The sequence below is a fragment of the Pantherophis guttatus genome, chromosome 2, assembly GCF_059756535.1.
Source record: "Pantherophis guttatus breed Tessera chromosome 2, ASM5975653v1, whole genome shotgun sequence".
In the NCBI taxonomy this organism is placed as follows: domain Eukaryota; kingdom Metazoa; phylum Chordata; class Lepidosauria; order Squamata; family Colubridae; genus Pantherophis; species Pantherophis guttatus.
In genome coordinates, this window is record NC_142064.1 from 127,201,160 (window position 1) to 127,224,829 (window position 23,670).

Sequence of the window (23,670 nt, forward strand, 5' to 3'; positions counted from 1 at the left end):
ATATATATATGCTTTCTGTCTCAGACAACTGACAAGCTCTAAAACATTTTAAGATTTTTAAAAAAAAAAAATCCAGTTGGACAGGCAGCAAGCCAGTGTCCCAAATAGTTTTAGTACGTAAAGAAATTTGGCATTATTGGTGTTGAAGTTGGGAAACAGTGCAACTGGAATTGCACATCTAGAAAATGAAGTAACAAGAAGGGCAACTTGCTCAAACCATCTGTTTAAAATAGCTAAGGACACCTCCATTCCAACTTTCATCCAAAGTCACAGTACATAGTACCCCAAAACACCTAAATAATTTTGGGAAATGTGTAAAATCCCACATACCATTCCTCCTCCTTGACTATACCAATATGGTATAATATCAAAGGACTTGGAGTTATGTGCTATCAGAGATAATCATTCTCTCTAAAACTAGGGCCAATCCCTACTTCATCAAATTCCAATCACTTCAATGTTGCCATTTAAAGTTAAAAGATTGAAATAGATAGGGAAGATGCATCTGTTCTGAGACCTTGAACAGTTGCCACATGGCTAAATTTGGTGTAGTGGTTAAGGAACCCAGCTAGAAACAAGGAGATGGTGCAGCAGGATGCCAGTTGGGGACCTTGGTCAGTTGCTCTCAGTCCTTAAGCGGACAGTGATGAAATATTTCCAAGAAATCTTGCAAGGAAAACTGCAGATTGTCCAGACAATCTTCAGGACTGACCTGAAGACAGTCAAATCAACACAAGCTGGCATAAAGTAGCTTTTATTGTTTCCATTATGGCAGCTACAATAATCAATAATGTAGACATAATTCTCTAGAATCAAGAAATACCTTTTCTGGTATTTAAACATTATAAGCAGTGTTTCTCCACCAAAGTTACTGTGCACTATTAATGAAGCACAAGATCAGAATTTACATAGAGTACATAGCTTCTTCTGTTACCGGAAAGGAAGCAGACTTGCTCTTTTATCCAAACAGTATCTTTGCACTATTTGGCAGAGTGGGGGAAATACCAACGTGTTTTCAGCCCCCCCCCCATACATTCAGTTCAATAAATAATGGATTTGTAAAGCATTGCTTTTTGCTTTTCAAAAATAAAGCAGCAGGTATCCTAGCATGTTTCAGTAACATAGACACCGAATTAACCATAAAACAGGGACTGGGAAGCAATTACAGTACTTTATTTTAAAAGTACCGTAGTGGATCAATTCCTGCCTGAGTAACTTTCAAACATATGCATTTGAACGCCCAGAATTTCTCAGCCATTGCTGGGAATTCTGGGAGTTGGATGTCTGTAAGTTGCCTTAGGTTGGGAAATACCGAATCAATTCCTGTATCCTGGTTTGGGCCTCAATATTTGGGAACTCCTCCTATGTCTCCAATGAATGGATGTATTGTTTTCTCAGCGACTCCCTCCGATCGCGGAACTTTATTCCGCACAGCGTAAACAGCACCCGTGTCAGTGCAAAAATAATAATAATAAAAAAATCCAGCAACCCTGCCCTGAACTATTTTTCCCCGTGCGTACCCGAATGTCCCAGTGAGCGAACCGATAGGTCGCTTACAACGCACATGCAAGCGCGCCCAGGAAAGCATTATCGCGCACACACGATGAACCTACAGAGGCGGGAATAAGCGGCGGCGGGCATACACTCAGGAAGGAAACCCGCTTTTTATTTTAAGTGCACGAAAGTGGTGCGCTTTTCACCGAGACGGGGCGTACCAGACAAAGCTCAGGCTCGTCTGAGAATCTCCACAAGACTTTAAAAAGCTCAGGCTTGCAAAACGCGGCCAAGAAAAGCGGCAGGCCGGCCATGTCCGTCCCCGGATCGACGCGATGTCCTCTTTCCAAGGCGCGCAAAAGGCCCGCGCCGAAGAAAAAGTGGGAGAAGTTGGGGCGATAAAGCGGTGGCGGTGGTAGGAATCCTATATGCTCATTCCTGCCTTCGCGTCTTGGAAGCCGCGAAGGAGGGAAGGTGGGCGGTAAATGCCGTACCTCCCCCTCCCCCGGCGCTTGCGGTGGCGAAGGCTGTTTGATGTTGCTGCTGTTGCAGTTTTTCTGGTCCGAGGCAGAAGCTGCCTGCCGCCCCCGGCACCTCCCACGCGCGGCAGCAGCTCACAGCCGCTGCCGCCGCCGTTCCATTGTAAATCCGGCGGCGTGGGAGGCAATTCCGTGCCAAAGGCTCAGCGCCGAGGCGCGCAGAGAGAAAGGAGGAGGAGGAGGAGGAGGAGGAAGAAGAAGAAGAGGAGGAGGGGGACGGGGGCGGACGGAGAAGCTCCGACGGAGGGAGGCAGAAGACCATCGAAGCTGGACAGGGGTGCCGCGTTGGGAGCCCTGCGCCTTCTTGGGTCTGCCTTTCCGCGGAGAGCCAGAAGAAGGTGCGGCCAGCAGCTAGGCTTCCGAAGGCCTTGGGTCCATGCTTGACGGGCACACCGGTCGGACTGCGAAGAAATCCACTGGCGCGGTAAGATTGCCACGGGGGGGGGGGAGGTGCGAGGAGAGGGAGAGTTTGGGGTGGGGGCTGGGGGGGGAGTGGAGGAGGCGCCGCGGATGAGCAGGAGAGGTGAGATGAGCGACTGGGAGCAAGTTATGGGGAGGGGGGTCAAGACCTACTCGGGAGGAATCGGCTGCCGAACCTCGCAGCTCTTCAACGAAACGCTTCTCCAAGAAGCTGCTCGGATGCAAAGGGTGAAAATGCCAAGATATTCAACAAAGATTTCGGGGATCGAGCTTGCTTTTTTTTTTTTTTTTTTGGGTGGTGGGGGGAGCCACGCCCCCCACCTGGGCAACCTTATTTGCTGCCTAGTCTGTGGGTCCGATGGGCCGTGAATTCTGCACAGGCTCAGACACCTTCCCATCTCTCTCAATATATACTTCAGTCTGAATGCCAAAGAGTTGAACTCTTGTATTATTGGGTATGTAGCCAGGATCTGTGGTGGAGGGCATTTCGGGGCATTGCCATGGTGCGCTCAGAAAAACCACACCAGCATTGGTATCTGAGAAAGAATAGGCAGCAGGGAAGAGTTTAATTTCCAAAAAAAAGAAGAAGAAAAAAGAGCCAGGATAAAAGCAAAAAGCTCATCTCTGAGCTTTCAACCTGGGATTGAAATACTGATGTTAAAATGGATGGATGTTAAGATTATGTACATCCTCATAAAACACCTAATCTTTAATGCTTTATCCAGAAATATAAGGTATTGGGATTAAGAAAAACTATATTCCAGGTAGTAATCTTAAAATTATAATAATCTTAGAATTATAATTTTATAATCTCTCTCCGGTGCTTTAAATGAGAATGTTAAGTAACTCCAAAAGATGACAAGACACGCAGTATTGTATTTAAGGTCCTTGGATAATTGCAGGTAGTCCTCGAGTTGCAACCACAACTGAATCCAAAAACATTCGTTAAGTGAGTTTTGTCCCATTTTAACGACTTTTCTTGCCACAGTTGTTGCCACAGGGAATCATTGCATATGTTAAGTTAGTAACATGGTTGTTAAGGGAATTCGATTGCCCCATTGACTTTGCTTGTCAGAAGGTCGCAAAAAGGGATCACATGACCTTGGGATACTGCAGCAGTCATAAATGCGAACCAGTTGCCAAGCATCTGAATTTTGATCATGTGACCATGGGGATGCTGCAACGGTCCTAAGTGTGAAAAACGGTCATAAGTCACAATTTTCAGTGCTGCTGTAACTTTAAATGGTCACTAAATGAACTCTTGTAAGTCGAGGACTCCCTGTACTTTTTAATACCTACGCTGTTGGCATCTCCAGAAAAGACTGGCAAGAACTATAGGAAAATAGTGAAGTTTGATCTGGAGAGTGTCTTGTCAACAACCATCAGTTGCTGTTGGCCTCACCAAGTTAAGAATCATGACAAGCAAGATGAATTAATGTGACTGTGTTATAATGGACCAAATGTTGCAAGTCTGAAAGTACAGTTCTCTCCCCATCTCCTTTACAGCAGGAGAGACTAGGGAGGGTCCCTTCTGAGCCTCTTGCCCCACCCACTATCCAGCTGAGGGCCATGCTGTCTCTTATCTGACCGTTCCCTTGGCAGCGTCTCTTCGCCCAGTTTCTCAAGGTTTTTCCCACATTACAGTTGCATTCTCTCATTAGCCCCCCCCTCCCTTCCACACCCACGTATCTCCCACTTGTATTCTCAAAATTTCCTCACCCGCTGTTTATCTTCAGCCTCTTCCAAGAAGAGAAAATAATGGCAGCTCTGTGGGTATCCACGGAGTGCCAACTCCACCCCAGCCCATTGCTTCACTCTTTTAATGGCCTTGTAATAGAAGACAGAGAGCGTGCACAAGGGTGGATAAAGAAGGAACAAGCAGTGGGCGTTTGGAGGAGTTTGATATGTGTGCGCATGTTAGTTACTAGACCCAGCAAGAGGTGTGTGCAGAGTGTTTCTGGTTTGTGCAGAAAATCTAGGTTTTGTGTGTGCACGCATGTGTACTAAGCAGGTTGAAGATATCACATTGGGTTTTCAAGGGACAGAAGGTTGATTGTAATTCTGATCCAGCTGGTAGTGCAAAGACAAAGACTTTTATGCATGAGGCGCTGTAATTGTAAGTCAGGGTAGTTTACTGTACTTGAAGATTTCTAATAAAGAAAAAATCCTCACAGTGCAGAGGTAAAAAAACTGAAACTGAGAACAAGAGATTTCTTTTGATGGCAAGATTAATTGATTAGAGCTTGGGGTTGCAGTGTAGGATGGATGGAGAATGTGCATCCCTAATGAATTCTAGTGCAAGATCAAATTCTCCCATTAGTTAAAAAAAAAAAAAAAAGAGTAATTGAAGTTTTCAGCAGCAGCCTGAAAATACACTTAATAAGAAACGTGCCTCACTGGGCACAGTGGGACTTTATTCCAAGAAAGCAAAGGGAGGATGGTGTTATCAGCATGAAGGAGAGAGAAAGGAAAAAGCTGGGCCTTGTTTGCCTCAGGAATATGGCAGTGATGTAGAGGTAACAGAGCAGTGACTATATGAGGTACAACAACACACTTAAGAGGCTGTGTAGAAAGCCTCCCTTGTTTATTGTAGAGCCTAAGAAGACTCCTGGACTGGATCAGATCCCTTCAGCCAAATTTTGGTCTGTTCATCCAAAGAAACAGAGGAAAATTTCAGTGTAAATCATCTGCTTTATATCATCGCCCTGAGTCCTATATTGGAGAAGGGCAGTATAAAAATTTAAACAAATAAATAAATAAATAAATAAATAAATCAAGCCATTATTTCTGTGTGAATGGGGAGACACGGCCAATAAACAAGAGGGTGGACAAAGCCTCTTAATTCGTGACACTGATAGCTCATGCTAATTTAAACTTGTGAACTTAGTGCAAAAGAAATGCCAAGTATTTTCTATGGTGTCTTCTTTCTTCTCCTACCTGAACTATGGAGATAAAGAGGAGCTCTGCCCTCCTTCCATTTTGGCTACTACAAGTAGTTCTCGACTTACGACCACAACTGAATCCCAAATTTCCATGTTAAATGAGTTTTGCTCCATTTTATGACCTTTTTTGCCACAGTTGTTAAGCGAATCATGGGGTAAATTGAGCAAATCTGGCTTACCCCCATTGACTTTGTTTGTTGGAAACTGGCTGGGAAGGTTACAAATGGTGATCAGACTACAACTGTCACATTACAACTGTCATAAATACATGCCGGTTGTCAAGTATCCAAATTTTGATCATGTGACCATGGCAGAGGTGGGTTTCAGCAAGTTCTGACCAGTTCTGGAGAACCGATAGTGGAAATTTTGAGTAGTTCGGAGAACTGGTAAATATCACCTGTGACTGGCCCCGCCCCAATCTATTCTCTGTCTCCCAAGTCCCAGTTGATCGGGAGGAAATGGGGATTTTGCAGTAACCTTCCCCTGGATTGGGAAGGGAATGGTGATTTTATAGTATCCTTTCCCTGCCACGTCCACCAAGCCACACCCACAGAACCGGTAGTAAAAAAATTAGAAACCCACCACTGGACCATGGGGATGCTATAAAGATCATAAGTGTGAAAACCGATCATCAGTGGCATTGTAATTTCGAACAGTCACTAAACAAATGGCTGTAAATTAAGGATTACCTGTACTTCGGCCTTCATGGTTTCATTCTGTCACCCCTGCAGGCAATTGGCAATGGCGTTGTTGCTGCCTCGCACCCTGGGCGAACTTCAGCTCTACCGTGTCCTCCAGAGAGCCAACCTCCTCTCTTACTATGAGACCTTCATCCAGCAGGGCGGTGATGATGTGCAGCAACTGTGCGAGGCTGGTGAGGAAGAGTTCCTGGAGATCATGGCTCTCGTTGGCATGGCGACCAAGCCACTCCATGTCCGGCGCCTCCAGAAGGCTCTCCGGGAGTGGGCAACCAATCCTTGTCTCTTCAACCAGCCGGTGCCCTCCATACCTGTAAGCAGCATACCACTCTTCAAGATCTCCGAGTCCGGAGGCCACAAGTCACTCACCAATGGACACACCAGCCCAGTAGAGATCCCTGGCAAAACCAGTGCCACTTCCCCTTCCAAAAGCCCCTCGGAGCCACAAGAGAAGCTGTCCCCCTTGGCAGCCATGCAATGGGGGAACCCCGAGTCTGAAGAAGAAGGAGGGGTCACCTCACCCAGCGAGCCCCCGTCATCCACTGAGCATCTCGATCCAGAGCTGGCCCATGCAGTGTCCGAAGGGGTGGATCGTTTGCTGCGCAGCTGCCCGCGCAGTGGAGATGTAGAATTGAAGACTCTCCTGAAGCTGAATAAGAAGTTGGCCAAAACAGTGGGGCATATCTTCCAGATGGACAATGGGGACCCTCACAAAGAAGAAGAGATCCGGCGTCACAGTGCCATCTATGGGCGGGGTGAGACTCGGAGATGCGAGGGCAAACAGTTCACCCTTCATGAGGTGAGCCATGAGGGAAGCTACACTGGTCAACCAAAACTCAGGAATGACATTTACTTAAAATATTCAATAGGTTTAGTAGACTAAAGAATGTCTAATATTAATGCTACCGTGATAATAATAAAAAAAACACTATATACTCTCAGTGGGGGACAGCATTTGGCTGACTTCATTTGGAAAGGAAAGCTAAGCAAGGGCAGGTCTGTTTACCACTTGAATGGGGAACCTCAGGATATAGCGGGGGAGTAGGCCAGATTTAAGAAGTTTTTAAAAATATTGAAAGAAGGCAGCTCATTCCCAGATGGCATGAAAAAAACTGTATGAATGTGTTGACGTAATCCCTGAGAACTGACCTTAACTCAAAGGAGGCCTTACTGGTGCAGTCCTCTGTGTTTTTAGCCTATATAGTGAAGGTAGTAATTTTGTTTTTAAATGATACAGAATGAATCTAAAAGTTTCTATGGAAAAAGAGTTTCACAGTGGTGGGACCTCGAACTTCAAGAGTTTTGGATGAAGAACCAAGGAGTGGGGTCTTAGAGAATAACTGCAGAGGATGAGCCCTCCAGTCTTTCACTCGCTAACAGGAATATCTACTGATTCACTTAGCGTTAATTTTAGTGGATGTAGCATCTGCCTTATCCCAGATCAGAACCCCCCCTCTCCCTCTCCCTCTCCCCCTTCTCATTCTCTGTCTCTCTGTCTCATTCCCTCCCTCCCTGCCTCCCTCTCTCTTCCTCTCTCCTGCTAATTCTTTAAATATCCATCATTCTCCAACTGTTCTCTACAAACCATCAAGGTTCTGTGGAGAATCACCTCCTCATGTTCGCTGGCCAGGCTTCCTTCTTTGGCTTCAGTGCCAGTTAGCTGGTTCATGAAAATGGATCTTTAGTTGAAAAGTGCTTCATTTAGTCTGTAATTGATGATACATGAAGGAATCTAAATATTAACTTCAAGAAAATGCTAATAATGAATAGGCCTCAAATTCAGTTACTGACTGAATCCACATGCAATATAATGACTGGAGCTGTTGCCTCATACAGACAACCCAAACAGAAAAGGCAAATATATAATTTTTCAATCCAAGACCAGCATAAATAATGTTTAAAACTAGGGGATTGTTGTTCTTCCTATGACAGCAGTCAGCAATCAGTCTATAGCTGTATACTAAAATATAGTATACAACTATAAATCCTCATGGGACTAAAATGTACAAAGAATTACCAAAAATTATGATTAACATTAATATTGCAAATAATATATGGTGACGAGCTAAATGTAGAAGGTAACATGTGGTGTCATTAATGTAATAGAAAATATGATCGATAATTAAAAATGAGATTTCATTGGGCTAGTGACCTATTCATCCCTTTTCTCTTCGTACTCAAAGGTTTCTATTGAAGAACATTGTTGACTAGTTTGTATTAAGATGTATCAAGAGATGGGGAACATAAAATAATCCAAGCAGTAGGAAATATAAAATTTTGAATTATATTTTGATACAAATTTAATTTATAATAAAGAGGATGGTCAGTCTCAAATGAAGCTAGTTTATTCATTGGTCCATGCTTTCAGAAACTATGAGAATCGGAGCTTTGAATGCTGTGGCCTAATGTTCTTTGAGGTCCTCTGCTTCCTCAGAGAATCAATTCTGTTCACTCTTCTCTCCCAGCTCACAATTAATGAGGCTGCTGCTCAGTTCTGTCTGCGAGACAATTCACTGCTGTTGCGTCGTGTGGAATTGTTCTCACTGTCACGTCAGGTGGCTCGGGAGAGCAGCTATCTCTCTTCACTGAAAGGTTCTAGGTAAGACTCAGATCTTGGTGGTTTTGTTAGCAATAAGAAGTTCTAGAACTGGGCTGCTCTTGAATGATTGTTGTAAACCTGTTGGGAAGGTTCTCAGTGGGCAGAACAAATTGCTGTTGCTTCTAGTCATATCTTCTTCAACTATCCCTTTCAGTCTGGAGATTCTCAATCATCCAGGTCAGGATTGTCCCAAAGCTGCTTTTTCAAGAGGCAACTGGACTTTCTGTTTTTTCTTTGAAGGCTTTTTGCTTCTTGAAGACATTTTTTCGTCAAGAGCTAAAGAAGCTTCTTGGATGAGAAGTGAAATGTCTTCAAAGAAAAACCAGAAAGCCTAGTTGCCTCTTGAAAAAGCACCTTTGGAGGTATTATCCTTTTCAGGTTGCTTGAAGAAACCTAATTTCTTCAAAAGGTTGGAAATACCTTTTAAAATGTCCCCAAAAACCTGGCAGATAAAAAAAGCATTTTGCATGTATTCCATCTGACCTTGATTCCTGTATTATTGAGCATGCTGTCAAAAATAAGTGCTAGATGTAAAGTATGCGGAATATTGATACAAAGTGATCTCTGCTAAACTGGAGCTAAAGTAAGATTTGTCCACCTATATTAATTATCTGCCCACTAATTACAGGTAATTATCCCAAGAATATCTCAGGTATTCAGAAAATAGTCCTTGTATTAATTTGCTTCTTCTTTGTCTTTGTCTTTGAAATTGGTTTAACAAAAAAAGGAAATCATAATCAAATGGTATAGGAATAATCCTGCATCAACCTTGAGTTTTCACGTTTTCATTCCCAACTTTTTGTATCTCAAACAACACAAAAACGTCTGTTTTCCGTTTTGAAACCGCTGTTGTCCGGTTAAAGCTGAAATTTGGGACCTAGAATTTTTACATATTTGTAATTCCAGTATCTAATACCTGTAATTCATTTTTATTCTAATGTTTTAAAAAGTAAATTAAAAAGTTTCTGCTTTGACTTTTGAACCAATCACTTTCCCTTTTACAGCTGAAAATCGAGAAATAGGATTTGCACCAACTGTGATCTCTTATTAAATCAGGATGTAAAATTGTAAGATCTAATCTGGGTCGGTCAACGGGACCAGCGGTTTACTCTTCTGAGCTTTCGGCTACTTTCCCGGAGACCGACCCAGATTGGATTTTGCAACATTATCCTGGGACACTTATATATGCCTTCATTCATATAAAATTGCACTTTGACACCGTTTTGAGTAACATGATTGGAATATATCTCAGTATCCTGATTTGAGGAGCCATGTGAAATTGCAATTATTTCTGCAGAGAAAGATTAGATTTTCTCATAAATATGAATTTTAGGACAGATGGAGAACCTGAGCCAAAGATTAACTAAAACACATTCTCATTATATGAGGCAATAGTTTCTTACGTTTAAAATAAGGGCCTGTTATAGGTTCTTATGTTTAAAATAAGAGACTATTTTACCCATCAGGATAAAGCGATCTGATTTACAGGTAGCTCTCGACTTACAACAGTTGATTTAGTGATTCTTCCAAGTTACAACGGCACTGAAAAACTGTTTTTCAACATAACAACCGTTGCAGCAGCCCCATGGTCATGATAAAAAATCAGATGCTTGGCAACTGACTCATATTTATGAAGGTTGAGGTATCCTGGGGACACGTGATCCCCTTTTGCAAGCTTCTGACAAGCAAAGTCAATGGGGAAGTTAGATTCACTTATGTTACTAACTGCAGTGATTCAAGTAATGACTGTTGCAAGAAAGGTTGTAAAATAGGGTTAAATTCCCTTAACAATTGTCTTGTGTAGCAACAGAAACATTGGGCTCAGTTGTCGTAAGTCGAGAACTACCTGCAATTTTTTAATATATACTTTAATTTGTATATTCAGCCATCACAACCAATGATGCATGATGAGTGAACATACCCAGTTAGGCCTAATCAAACAGACCCCAATGAACAAAAATTTAACTTAGTGCAACAGACTTAGCCATTAAGCTTAATATGTAGATTGATTCATTATGGTCTGTTTAGCAAGCTGTGTTTGAAGAAAATTAAATTTCAGCTGGTATCAAGCCTTATTTAATATAACCCCAGCAACAGATAGTTAGCTTCTGTGATGTTATTAATGCTTTATATCTTTATATCAGGCCATTAAATTGTATTCATTCCAACACCCACCCAGGCTGCAAATTTCTGTAAATGCTAAATTGGCACAGGCACATGTCCTGGACCAGGGTAGTCCAGAACATATGGAGTGTTGCATGAATGATTCTTCTATGATTGGGCTAGAAGTGATTTCCTGGATGTATTATTTAATTGGATATGCTGACTCCTTTATGACTTTTGTCCCCAGGCTGCGTCCAGATGAAAACTCGGGGGGACAGGCTAAGCGCTTCAAGCAGGAGGTAAGTGAAAAAGATACGCTATATGCACAAGAGAAAAAAGACAGAGAAATGCTTTTGAGTTTTCAGAGAAAAATACTGTAGGAAATACGACAATGAAACAATGCATGCTTTGTTTGTAAACCAGTGGTCCATTTTTGGATCTTTTCTTCAATGAAGCAGAGGTTTCTCTGGGTTTTCCCCCCTTGTAATCTTTCAGTCCTTAAAAAGATTCAGATCAGGAAAGTAGGATGCCCCTGTTCTCTGTTGTCTGCCGTATCTTCATGTCCTGGATGATAAATTATGCAAAATGAGAAAGCTGTTTGCCCCATTGAACAGGATCAGAAGGTGAGCAATAGGAAGAGAGGACTGATAGCGTAAGAAAACCTGCTGTTCTTCTCATACTGCGTGCTAAGGCTAGGTTGGCACTTACCTATTGGTCCGACTTCAGAAGACCTAGCAAAGGAGGATAATTCTGATTTGTTTGTGGGGAGTGAGGCCACCCCTTTTTGCCTGATTGGCTGGCCACGTGTTTTTGTTTGTGTCTCCAGTTCTCGTACTTGTAGTATGCCTTGGGGGGGGGGGGGAGAGAGAAAAAAATGCTGCAACCAGAATAATTCAGTTTTACAACTGCCCTTACCTCTCATCTCTCTACCCAGAAGCTGGAGATTAGGATTAATATAAAATTACCTTTCTGAGACCAGATAAGACCAGGCTAATGTTAGTCAAAATAGTTTTTAATCTTAGATCAGAGGTATCAAACTCACGGCGTAACGTTGTCATGTGACGTATCGTGACATTTTTCCCCTTTGCTAAAATGGGGGTAAGGGTGGCCAGTGTATGACGCATCCGGCCCGTGGGCCGCGAGTTTCACACCTCTGTCTTAGATAAAGAATATGGTAAAGGTGTGAGTCCAGATTTCTCAACAGTCTAGCTTTGTGTGCTTTACCATTTTCCTTTGGCCTATGGGTCCTTGAAGAACTAGGAGAATTCTCTGGTTTTTCTAGTTGGCAACTTTTAATTTCAAGAATAAGGCAACAGAGACCTATCTATCGTCTGTCTGTTTATCTATCTATCTATCTATCTATCTATCTATCTATCTATCTATCTATTTATCATCTATCTATCTATCTATCTATCGTATATAAGCACATCTTTCTGGATATATTGGTGCATATGTACATTTCCGAATGAATAGCGAATATATATTTATCCTGTATTATTCATTACATTGTGAATACATTCTTCATTACATGTATTATATGATCATTATGTGTAGGATCACAATGATTCATGAAATTTGAGGATTCTAAAATTGCTCCCAGCCCCATTCCCAACCAGCTCTTGACTTCGGTCATGGATTGAATGTGTGAAAGGTCAGAGTTTGCCTTAGTGTGGAGACAGTGCTAGTTAACACATGTACAATAGAAAATACCAGTTCCATGTCTTCATTGCTCCATCAAATGAGACAGACATAACGCCTACCAATTTCAACCTGAAATTTGCAAGCATGCTCTGTAGCAATTTAGAGAGAGGGAGAGGGGATTATAGGGTTTGGGAAACAGGATGTACTTCTTGCCTATTCGGGAGATCGAGGGTCCTCTTTAATGGAGGCATTTTAAAATAATTACATAGCAGTCCTGACGGAGTAGGCAGAATAGAAGGAAGCAGGCTAAAGAGATGAAGGCTACCATTTCCTTGTGCACTGAACTCTGGCCAAAACTTTTTTTTTTTTTTTTTTGAAGTTCCAAGCTCCAAAACCAAAGTCTCCATGTTATCCTTTTATCAAATTCCTTACCCTACCTTTCTAGTATCATTTGTAACTAAACGGATTAATTGGAAATTAATACGAGTACAAGTAAGTACAAGAGGAAATGTCATACTAATCCGTATACAACATGATTCCAGGCAAGCCAATTGGATGATAAGTTAAAAATCATACAAGCATATTGCCTGCATTTCAGATTGCTACAAGATTATATTTTGGATGCAGGTTAATACAGTGTTTAATTACATTTATTGCTTGCAGGAAAAAAAATTGTATCATCACTTTTCAGTTTTAAAAGTTCACAGCTCTCGCAGAGAAAGTGAAATTGGCAGGCAGGCAGCTTCCCTTTTATTTTTCTTGGTAATTCTCCCAATAGGTTACAGAACACAGTCGCCCTGAGCTTCCTTTGGTCTGTGAACCCTTCCTTCCTCCATACCGATCCAGCGTAGAAGAAGACACAGCCAGCTTGTCTGGGGAAAGCATAGATGGACATCCGCAAGGTGAGTGCTCTGGGCGCTAAGGAAGTTTTCCGTGGGTATCGACTATGGAACTAGACTGTAAAATGGGAAATTATGAAAGAGGCTTTGTTTCTTGGTAGGCTTCACACAAAGTGATGTCATTCCTATTTGTAGAATCCATCTTGTTTCTGGAACAGTGTCTCTCATCCACTACTTTACAAGAGCATGCTCAACCTTGTGTGTGCAGTACTGAATCACACTTTATCCTGTGTGCATTACTTTAACCCTAACTACAAATAGAAGCTGCAATTTGTACATTTTATTATGTCAGTTCGCTGCCCACCCACCCTCCTCTTCACTCTGTCTGTCTTGCTGTGTGACCTTGACATCAATTAAAGTATTATTAATTTCATTGCTTTGTGGAAGAAACCATGATTGGGTAGGTTTATACAGCATGCTAAGCCATGAATCATAGTCTACAGATCAGAATGTCTGGGTTTACACATTCCGGAAACCAAGACTAAACAAACCATATGGTAGTTTAAATATGATGAGTGTACCCAAACCAGCTTCCTCCAAGTGAGGTGATACTGAGCTTTAATTAGATTTCCATAATTTAGTATGTTTTCTCTTCCTTTTTCTCTTTGTTTTTTTTCCCCTCTCCGTCCTTTTCCCCTCTTCTCCTTTTAAATACAAACATACCACTGTTATGTTTTATTTTGTTATATCTTTATTATAATTAGTTGTGCCATAATGGTCTTAGTCCAAATAAACCCTAGCAGGGCTTCAGCAAGTATTAACTTAATGTAAATTAGCAGAGCTTTATATTCTTACTGTTGTTTATAAATTCTAGTTTTATTTATAGCCTTGTAAAGTTATCTGTTCTAATTATTTATAGTATTTATATTAGTCATTGCAAAGTTATAGGATTATATATAGGATTATTTTGTATTTTAATACTTCTATCATTTTAACTTAATAATTTTTTATTCGCCCCAACCTAAACTATGTTGACTTTTTCTTTTTATGTAACTTTCAATGATGCAGTTCCACTTTCCCCAGAATCTAGTTAGCACTTCTGTGTTTTTGATTTAGTTTGTAAAGACTGAGCAAGAAAACTTTATACAGGCAGTCCTCAATTTACAATCATGATTGAGCCCAACATTTCTGTTGCTAAGTGAGACATTTTTTAAACGAGTTTTGCCCCATTTTACGACCTATTTGCCACAGTTGTTAAGCGAATCACTGCAGTTGATAAGTTAATAACACGACAGTTAAGTGAATCTGGCTTCCCTGTTGACTTTGCTTGTCAGAAGCTCACAAAAGGGGATCACGTAACCATTAGATTCTGCAATCATCCTAAATATGAATCAGCTGCCAAGTGCCTAAATTTTGATCATGTGATCATAGAGATGCTGCAACAGTGTAAATATGAAAAATGGTCATGTCACTTTTTTCAGAGCCATTGTAAATTCGAACGGTCACTAAATAAGCTGTTGTAAATTGATTATCTGTACATTCTGAGAATAGGGGTGAAACAGGGAAAAAAGAGAATACAAGAGAGCGGAAAACATATTATTCAGCATACCTCTTCATTGTCAACAGCTACCTGTTAAATTAGCACCGTTCTTTTAATCAGCAGTCTAAATTAGTAACAGTACTAGAGTAAATGCTTTAATTTACTTCATGTCTAAATGTCTTAGTTTTGGAGAACGTCAATTATATTCATTTAGACATCCATTTATTTATTTGCCGATAAAAAGCAATGTTTTCCCACTTTGGCAACTTCAAAAATTTAGCATGCTGGCTGGGGAATTCTGGGAGTTGAAGGCCACACCTTTTAAAGTCGCCAAGTTTAAAAAGCACTGGATTAAAGTAATATATCTTCACTTGTCTATGCAAAGTTGATAACGCGTTATGGAAAACACACATTCTCTCAGGTTCACCTCATCCTCCAGTTTTTGTAGTCATCCTTCCCCTCCCTAACAGACTATCTAGGAAAAGGTGTTGCACTTTATCACCTTTAAAGCATTCCATGGCTTAGGACCTGGGTACCTACGAGACCGTCTTTTGCCACCAATAGTCTCCCACCGACCAGTTCGTTCTCACAGGGAGGGACTACGCAGGGTACCGTCAGTCAAATTATATCGACTGGCGACTCCCAGGGGGAGGGCCTTCTCTGTGGGGGCTCCAACCCTTTGGAATGAACTGCCCCCGGAGATACGGAATATCCCTGATCTCCGTGCTTTCCGCAGTGCTCTCAAGACCCTGATGTTCCAACAGGCAGGGCTAAATATACAAACATGCAAATGATTTTTTTAAATGTTATCTAATTCTGGGTTTTATTTAATTGACCAAACTAAGTAACAATTTTAATTAGCAATTTTATGATGTTTGTGTGTCTATATTTTTCTTGACTGTACACCGCCTTGAGTCCTACGGGAGAAAGGCGGTATAGAAATATAATAAATAAATAAATAAATAATAAATAAGTGAGGTGGAAATTCGGGCCTATTCTAGCTATCTTGACGCTCAGGACAGATTATTTGAGAGCAGTATACTACTGATTTAATACCTTTTACTTAAAGGCATGTCTTTCCCCTCCTGATTCTTTCCCCCTCACAGCTACTGGGTCTTGTCCCCGGCTTACGCCACCCCCCAACACTGCTTCTGATGCACTGCTGAGTCTCCCGCCACATGGGTTATGGAGCCGTCACATCCTGCAGCAGACACTGATGGATGAAGGGCTGCGATTGGCCCGGCTGGTATCCCACGAGCGAGTGGGACGGCTCAGCCCATGTTTGCAAGGAAAACCCCAGATGCCTGGTAAGCAGCTGTTTTCCTTTCCTTTTCTTTTGTTACTGGTATTTATTTTATTTATTTATTTTATCTTATCTTACAAGTAGTCCTCGACTTACAACAGTTCTCTTAGTGACCGTTTGAAGTTACAACAGCACTGAAAAAAGTGGCTTATGACCATTTTCTCATGTATGACTGTTACTGTTACATGTGACTATCATGTGATTTGCATTCGGATGCTTGACAATTGACTCCCATTTATTACGGTTGCAGGGTCATGTGATCACCTTTTACAACCTTCTGACAAGCAAAGTCAACGGGGAAGCCAGATTCACTTAACAACCGTGTTCCTAACTTAAAACAATTGCAATGATTCACTTAACAAATGTGTCAAAAGTTGTAAAATGGGACAAAACTCACTTAACAAATGTCTCATTTAGCAACATAAATTTTAGGCTCAATTGTGGTTGTACATTGAGGACTAGCTGTATTTTATCTTATTTAATATTTTATTTTAATTATTTTATTTAATATTTTATTTTAATTATTTTATTTTATTTTTATTTTATTTCATTTCATTTTATTTTATTATTATGTTTGCTGTCCACCTTGCTATGAGGTGACTCTAGGCGGCTTGCAACATTAAAAGCTATAAAACCATAAAACACAAATATTTCTAAAAACAATACAATAGAATTACAATCAAAAGTAAAATTACAGTTTAAAAGGGGGGAGAGAGGGAGCAGGATGCGCAGGAGGGGAGGTGGGATTTTCTCCTAATCCATTAACAATAGTGAGATATTCCCCCATTGGGGCCACAAGCCAGCTGGCAGAGCCAGATGTTCAAGCCCTTAGGGAAGATCAGAAGCGGGGTGGGGCGGTAGCAGATCTTATTTTGGGCAGAGGTAAGATGTTTTAAAGTGCAGGAGCCACAGCAGAAAAGGCTCTTCATGCTTCACTTGAAATCTGATGGGCACCAGAGGGCTGAGATGGCAAGAGGAAGTCTGTCTGTGCTGACACAATAACATTATCAGAGAGCCTGGCAGGAGCAAAGGATACAATTGAGAATGAGGAGAGCTGTAGTCTCCCATCTTTATGAAGATCAGTTGCATCCCTTTGGGGAAACACGCTCACCGTTTAGTAAAGGCCAAAACTATTAATTTTCTTCAGGGAGCAGACTGAAAAGCTTGTATGTTGCTGTTAAAGAAACTGAAATCCTATTAGAGGAGGGCTTCTGTTTCTGAAAAGATTCACCGAGTTGCCAAAAATAACGGTTACTATTGGGATCACCTTGCAGTTGTGTCCTGGAATATGGAAAGAAACAAACTGCATATCATTCAGAAAAGGCCAGCTTTGTCAGCTTTAGTGAGGCACAGGGCACTTTTAGGACACTAAATGTATGTGGTTCAGAAAGCAAGGAACAGGATTGCGACCCAAGGCAACTTGTTACGTTTCTGGATTCTACCCAAAATGTTTTGGGAAGATGCTGGAAGCTCTAGGAAAAGACTGGAGCTCTATTGCAACATACAGTTCTAATTTTATTTTTAAGTTTTGTTAGTTGCCTTAAATCCTCTTCAGATTACAAAGGCAGGATAGAAATTGGGGGAAAAAATAAAAAAACATAGCAGACAGATTTACCTGGACTTTATTTTGCTGGCCTCCAAAGTGGAAGTTTAGGCTCTGAAAAATGGGAGAAGTCATATTCATCGCAGGATATCCCAGTCGGTGTTAAACCCCCGCCTCCCCACACACATTAATAGTCCCTTATTAGAGAAATCCCTGCCCAGTTGTTTTAACTTTCTTGATCATTCATTTTTATGGAGTTTTGATGAGGCAAAGGCTATCCATAGGAACCTTATCCAGTAGCCATTGGAGAACAACAAAAAAATGAAAGTTGGATTCCTTCAGTGCTCAAATAGGAAACTCATTGAACTGTTTTTCCTCGTGCCAGATTTTATGTCCATGACTGCTTGGAAATGGATCACGAAATCTTAACTTTTTATTTCTGCCTCTCTTTTTTTTTAGAGTTTGGGGAAACTCTTTCTGAGCGATGCCAGCCTCCAGCAGCCCAGCCTGAGGCCAGAAGAAACAGCATTAAGGTGGAACCAGACACTAGCCGGCAGTGAGAAGCAGGGAAGGCCTTGCTCAGCCATTAAGCAATAATACTCCAGCCAGCTCTGAGCGTTAGACAGTGGAAGGACCTGTCCTCTGCATCACTCCCAGGGAGGCCTGTGGGACTTCCTCGCAGAAGGCGAGCTGTCATACTAGCACAACCAACTCTTCACCCTGTTCTCTTCATGAAATGGAGAGCATGCTTTGGCTCACAAACAGAAGAGCCATGGACCTATGGACGATGAATGACGTAGGAAGAAAGCCTGCCATCTTAATTTAACTCGGCACAGAAGGGGGTGCCCTGGCTACAGTTGATAGCATGAGCTCAGGTAGACCAAATCTCTGGCCCTCTGATGGACTAATGGAAGGTCATACTTACCCACAGCCTTTCCTCCCATGTGAGACTTGAAACAGAGGGGTACATAGCCATAAAAAAAGCACATAAATATCCTGTACATATTTTATTGAAAGGCATATAAGTGATTGGCCATAAACAATACATGTTCCCAAATCGTCCCCATACTCCCGTACTTTCAACCACACGCATACACATGAAACATGTTTGTCGCTGCCCTTCAGTCTTTGTCAACAGATGTTTCCTGTATGCGCAGAAACTGCATCCCCCCCACTCTTTGTAGCACACACACCCTGCAAACCATTTTGCAAATTGCCATAGTTAGAAAGGATAATTCTTGATGTGACAGAAGGAAAAAAAAAGATGTATCAAAGACACCAGAGGTTACTATGCTATCTGTATAACTAAGCAAAATATGTAAATTGAATTAAATTCAGTTTTTGTGTCCCCTCCCCTCCATTGGAATACGGTCCCAGTAGTCACTTTTAAGCCCAAGGATGGTCCTCAGATAAGGAGAACAGGGGCATCTTAATGCCACACATTTTGCTCATCCCCAGAACTTTCCTGTTTTTTTATCGTGTATACAGTGCTGAAAATATCCTCATTACTTCTCTTGCCTGCTGATTTTATATTGTGGTTAATCATCAGAAGCATTGGTTGCTGTTCAGCTGAATTTGGACTGCTTGGAGGTATTTTGTTTCCTAATGGCTCTAGGGAGGTTAGAAGTTTACCCCATTAAAAATAAGGATTGAACTGCTGCCATTTGGATATGGGCACACTAGCAACAGCTGCCTCCAGACTAAACTGCATCCCAGCAGCGTTTTTAATATGTACTGGTAGTCCTCAACTTAGGACTGCCATTGAAGCCAAAATTTCTGTTGCTAAGCAAGATATTTATTAAGTGAGCTTTGCCCCGTTTTACGACTTTTCTTGACACGTTTGTTAAGTGAATCACTGCAGTTGTTACGTTAGAAACACAGCTGTTGGGTGAATCTGACTTCCCCATTGACTTTGCTAGTCAGAAGGTCTCAAAAAAAGGGATGACATGACTCCAGGACACTGCAACTGTCATAAATACAAAATAAGTTTCCAAGCGTCCGAATTTTGATCATGTGACCTTGGGGAAGCCACAATGGTCGTGCGAAAAACTCTGGTAAGTCACTTTTTTTCAGTGCCGTCGTAACTTCGAACGGTCACTAAATGAACTGTTGTAAGTCAAGGACTACCTGTATTCTATCGAAACTATTGATGCAGGGCGGTCAATTAATATCAGAATCCATCCCTTTTCTACCAGAACACTTTGAATTTATAACGGATCCAACAAAGGCGGAGGGGAGGCCTTGCTGAGATTCAGGTGGAACGTCGTTCTCTCTTAGTGCTCCCCTACTCCTTTCCTAAGGCTTCTCGCTCCTATTCTCAGAGCTTATTTATACAGGTAATCCTCAGTTTACAACCACAATTGTGACGAGAATTTGTCTTGTTAAGCAAGGTAGTCGTTAAACGAATCATGCCTGATTTTATAATACATTTTTTTTTGCCACGGTTGTTAGGCAAATCACTGCAGTGAAGTAAATCCGGCTTCCCCCATTCACTTTGCTTGTTGGAAGGCATCTGGGTAGGTCACAAATGCTGATCATGTAAAACGGGGGTGGGCAAATGTGGCCCTTTTACAACCTGTGAACTTCAACTCCCAGAATTCCTGAGACAGCCAAGCTGTCTCAGGAATTCTGGGAGTTGAAGTCCACAGGTTGTAAAAGGGCCACATTTGCCCACCCCTGATGTAAACCTCCCACTCCATGCTGCAACCATCAAATAATATATGCCGGTTTCCAAGTGCCAGAATTTTGATTACATGACCGTGGGGCTCCTGTGACAGTTGTAAGTGCAAGGACACTTACACTTAAAAGCTACTTTTTTCAGTGCCAATTTAACAGGAACGGTTGTGTGTCGAGGATGACCTGTACTTTCCTTCCCTACCACTTCAGTTTCCTATAATCGGGAAGAGGAATGAACGGCAATGAGGAAACCAGTAGCCATCATAGTGAGAAGTAGATAGGCTGATCTCTACACAACACGCAGAAAATGGAAGGTCCTGCCTGGATCTTCCATTTTGAAGCAGTTTCATAGAAAGTAAAATCAGCTAATGAAAAATTACAGGCTTTTATGAAGTCTGCTGGATGAAGATCCCTTACTAGTTTCAGGTTCATGTCTGACCCCACACACATTCAAACCCCGACAGTTCGGTTTATAGTAACTGCTGTATTTGCTGGAATTTTTGAACGGGAATCAGAACAGATATTTCTGGAGTTATCACCTCTTGAGCGGAACATATTGGATTCGGTGCCCTTAATAAACACACATGCAACAGGGATGGCGGGGATTGTAATTCAATTTGCTGCTCTAAGGGAATACAAACTTTACAACTACTCTGTTATTTAAGGGAATAGGAGAACATTTCCTAACAAGGCTTTAGTAATGGTATAGTCCTCTTTTTGCTAAAGAAGTGAATGGGGAATGGTGAAATTGAGAAAACCTTAAAAAGGAAGGGAATTAAACCCCGTCTGACTCTGGGACAGGAGAGGATCAGTTTCCCCTCCAGGGATTGTACCTTCCCTGAGGAAAATAACATTCTTCCATTCTCCTTTGCTCATTATAATTATGGTATAACGACAGTATGAGATAAAGATGGAACAATATTAATTTCCTTCAAAGCAGTCTGAAAGCAACATTTGCTGGAACAAACTGACTTCCAAAACACATTGTTCAGGTAAACCTTGGAACTCCTGTTGTGTTAAAATTAATACTCAACTGCTATTCAGTTAAGTCTCCATCTCCTACCGTACAGTTTTTGTGTCTTTATAGGAAAACTAGCATCCTTTTGTTTGTTATGTATACAGTAGATTATTTATTTTATTATTTTGGAATAAAGTCTTATTTTATGGGTTATTTTACATTGCACCTTTTACCAGGATCTTGGCAAATGAGAATAGAGTCTGTACAATAAGAAATCTAGTATAAAAGGTTGGGCTGTGCCAGCTGCTAAAATAGGGGAAATCTCGATTTTACATTATCCTACCCAGGAAAAATGGCACAAGTGTTGCAGTCCATACCTCAAAGAGGCCAAAATTCACTCTGCATCAGAAAAAAGGTGTAGGCTCCCATCTATTATAGAGGAACTGCAACTTGGCGAAACTGGCCCAGAATATTTTGCAGCTATTTGGGTGAAAATTGAATCCCACCTATACCCCCCCCCTCCCAACTATGGAAACTTGAAAAACTTGGTGAGAAGATTGCATTCACCACCATGCCTAAGGCAGTAGGTTACTTTGGCAAATCAGCAAGGCAGGCCATGTGACATTCAACACTTCCCCACTATTGCTCTTGTTTTGGCCTGAGATGGTCACCTCACTGCCTAACAATTCTGTATGATATGGAGAAAGGCTCTGGAACGTTAAATTCTGGGAGGAAATACGGTGTCTCTTCTTCCAAAGGAGAAATGAATAATAATGAAGACTCCATTGGAATCTTTTCATTTGCCCAGCTGACCCATCTAAATACATGAAAGAATCAGCAGCCCAACCAAGACTTTACCTACATTAATTGAACAAAAAAATTTTCTTCTGAAGTTCCTGATGAAATGTTTTCTGTCTTGGCTGCTGGTACTGGTAAAAGTCAATATAAGTGCTATAATTGGAAAACCACCAAATCTCCCTTGCAATCCAGAGGTAACACAGATAATTGGTAAAGTACACAGAGGTGCTAGTGCATCATATTCATCCCCCTTCCCCCAGATATTCCCCACAGCAGGAGATGTGAGTGAAAGACCCTCTCTTGCTCCATTGGCTGCGCTGGCAATATAGGCAGTTGGCACACAACTGAAGCGGGTCTTGGTTCAAAAGAACTTGCAAAGATCTAACAGGATGAAGTAGATATGCAGATGGGCCCAGGAGTAGTTTTCTGTACACAGTAAGTCTTCTGGGTTACCACCATCACTGTTTATGTCCAGGCTTGATAGGGAGAAGTACATAAAAGGTCCATTAAAGTACAGTTATCTCCAAGGTATTAGAAAGACGACAAGCACATAAAAATGGGTCACACTGGATTATGGCAAAAATGAAGGTCCGGGTGCAGGTCTTGGTCTGGATGCAGAAGCTTTTCAAACTCTTCACTGGAAGGTGGCGAAATGGTCTCAGGCACACTGGGGGAAGGGGGGAAAAACAGGCAGTGAGCAAGCGGATTTGAGGAATTGGTTCTCATGAAGCACCTCGCAACCAACAGGCAGGATCATGCCGTCATCCCATTATATTTTCCCTCCCCAATTTCTTGGCTTCTGGCCAAGAACTTGCGAGTTTGAATCCAGCTACGTACCCCATTGCAGCCATTCCATTCCCCAGCTCCCTTGGCTTCTTATCAGTAGACAAAACAAATTGCATCAGCCCAACATCCCAAAGGTGCTTTTTTCAAGAGGCAACTGGACTTCCCGGTTTTTCTTTGAAGACGTTTCGTTTCTTCTTCGCTCACAGCTGAAGATGTTTCTTGGATGAGAAGCGAAACATCTTCAAACAAAAACCGGACAGTCCAGTTGCCTCTTGAAAAAAGCACCTTTGGGACAACCATGACCTGGATGACTGAGAACCTCTATAGGCGTCAGCCCAACAATTATCATTCTCAACTGCGTCTTCCACGTTGCCCTGCCCCATTTTACCTGCCATTCAGTGTCTACTTCATTCTCAATAACTAACCTCAGCAACACGTTCCTTGCTTTGCATGCATCAGAAACTAGGACATCGATAGTTAAGCTAATTTGCTTAGTGCATGGGTCTGCAACCTTAAACACTGAAAGCCATTTGGACCCATTTCCCACAGAAAAGAAAACACCAGGAGCCACAAAACCCTTCCCATGCCTGACTATTTCTTGAGCAGCCACAAAACTAGCGTATGTAGTTGAATTAAACATTCTGTTTTCTTCTGAAACTTTTCTTTTCTTGGATTTATCCATGGTTGGCCTACCGGGAGTTGAAAAGCTCAATCAATCGCGTGCTGGCGGGTGTTGCACATTGGCGGTTGTGACGCATATTTTGAGTGACAGGGAGCCTCAGCAGAGGGGT

General features: G+C 41.8%; 2 protein-coding genes across 4 annotated transcripts in view; one reads left to right on the forward strand and one right to left on the reverse strand.

Annotated features, from left to right (window-relative positions):
• Positions 1-1,413: 1,413 nt before the first annotated feature.
• Positions 1,414-21,506, forward strand: NAB2 (NGFI-A binding protein 2). Its single transcript, XM_034419258.3, has 7 exons — positions 1,414-2,457; positions 6,127-6,892; positions 8,559-8,692; positions 11,043-11,094; positions 13,215-13,338; positions 15,922-16,122; positions 18,121-21,506. Exons 2-7 carry the CDS (start codon positions 6,137-6,139, stop codon positions 18,219-18,221), a joined length of 1,368 nt encoding a protein of 455 aa, XP_034275149.2. The 5' UTR covers positions 1,414-2,457; positions 6,127-6,136; the 3' UTR covers positions 18,222-21,506.
• Positions 18,656-23,670, reverse strand: part of STAT6 (signal transducer and activator of transcription 6) — a 101,088-nt gene continuing 96,073 nt past the window's right edge. For all 3 annotated transcript variants that reach the window (XM_087886678.1, XM_087886681.1, XM_087886680.1), the window contains exon 21: positions 18,656-22,760. In XM_087886678.1, the coding sequence (XP_087742804.1) occupies positions 22,655-22,760 (106 nt within the window). In that variant the 3' untranslated portion in view covers positions 18,656-22,654. The remainder of the gene's footprint in view (positions 22,761-23,670) is intronic.

Excerpts from the sequence above, each read along its gene's own strand:
- NAB2 (XM_034419258.3), top strand. The coding sequence starts at position 6,137 with ATGGCGTTGTTGCTGCCTCGCACCCTGGGCGAACTTCAGCTCTACCGT. Across the intron at positions 6,893-8,558 it reads AACAGTTCACCCTTCATGAG|CTCACAATTAATGAGGCTGC; the intron begins GTGAGCCATGAG and ends CTTCTCTCCCAG. Across the intron at positions 11,095-13,214 it reads CTAAGCGCTTCAAGCAGGAG|GTTACAGAACACAGTCGCCC; the intron begins GTAAGTGAAAAA and ends TTCTCCCAATAG.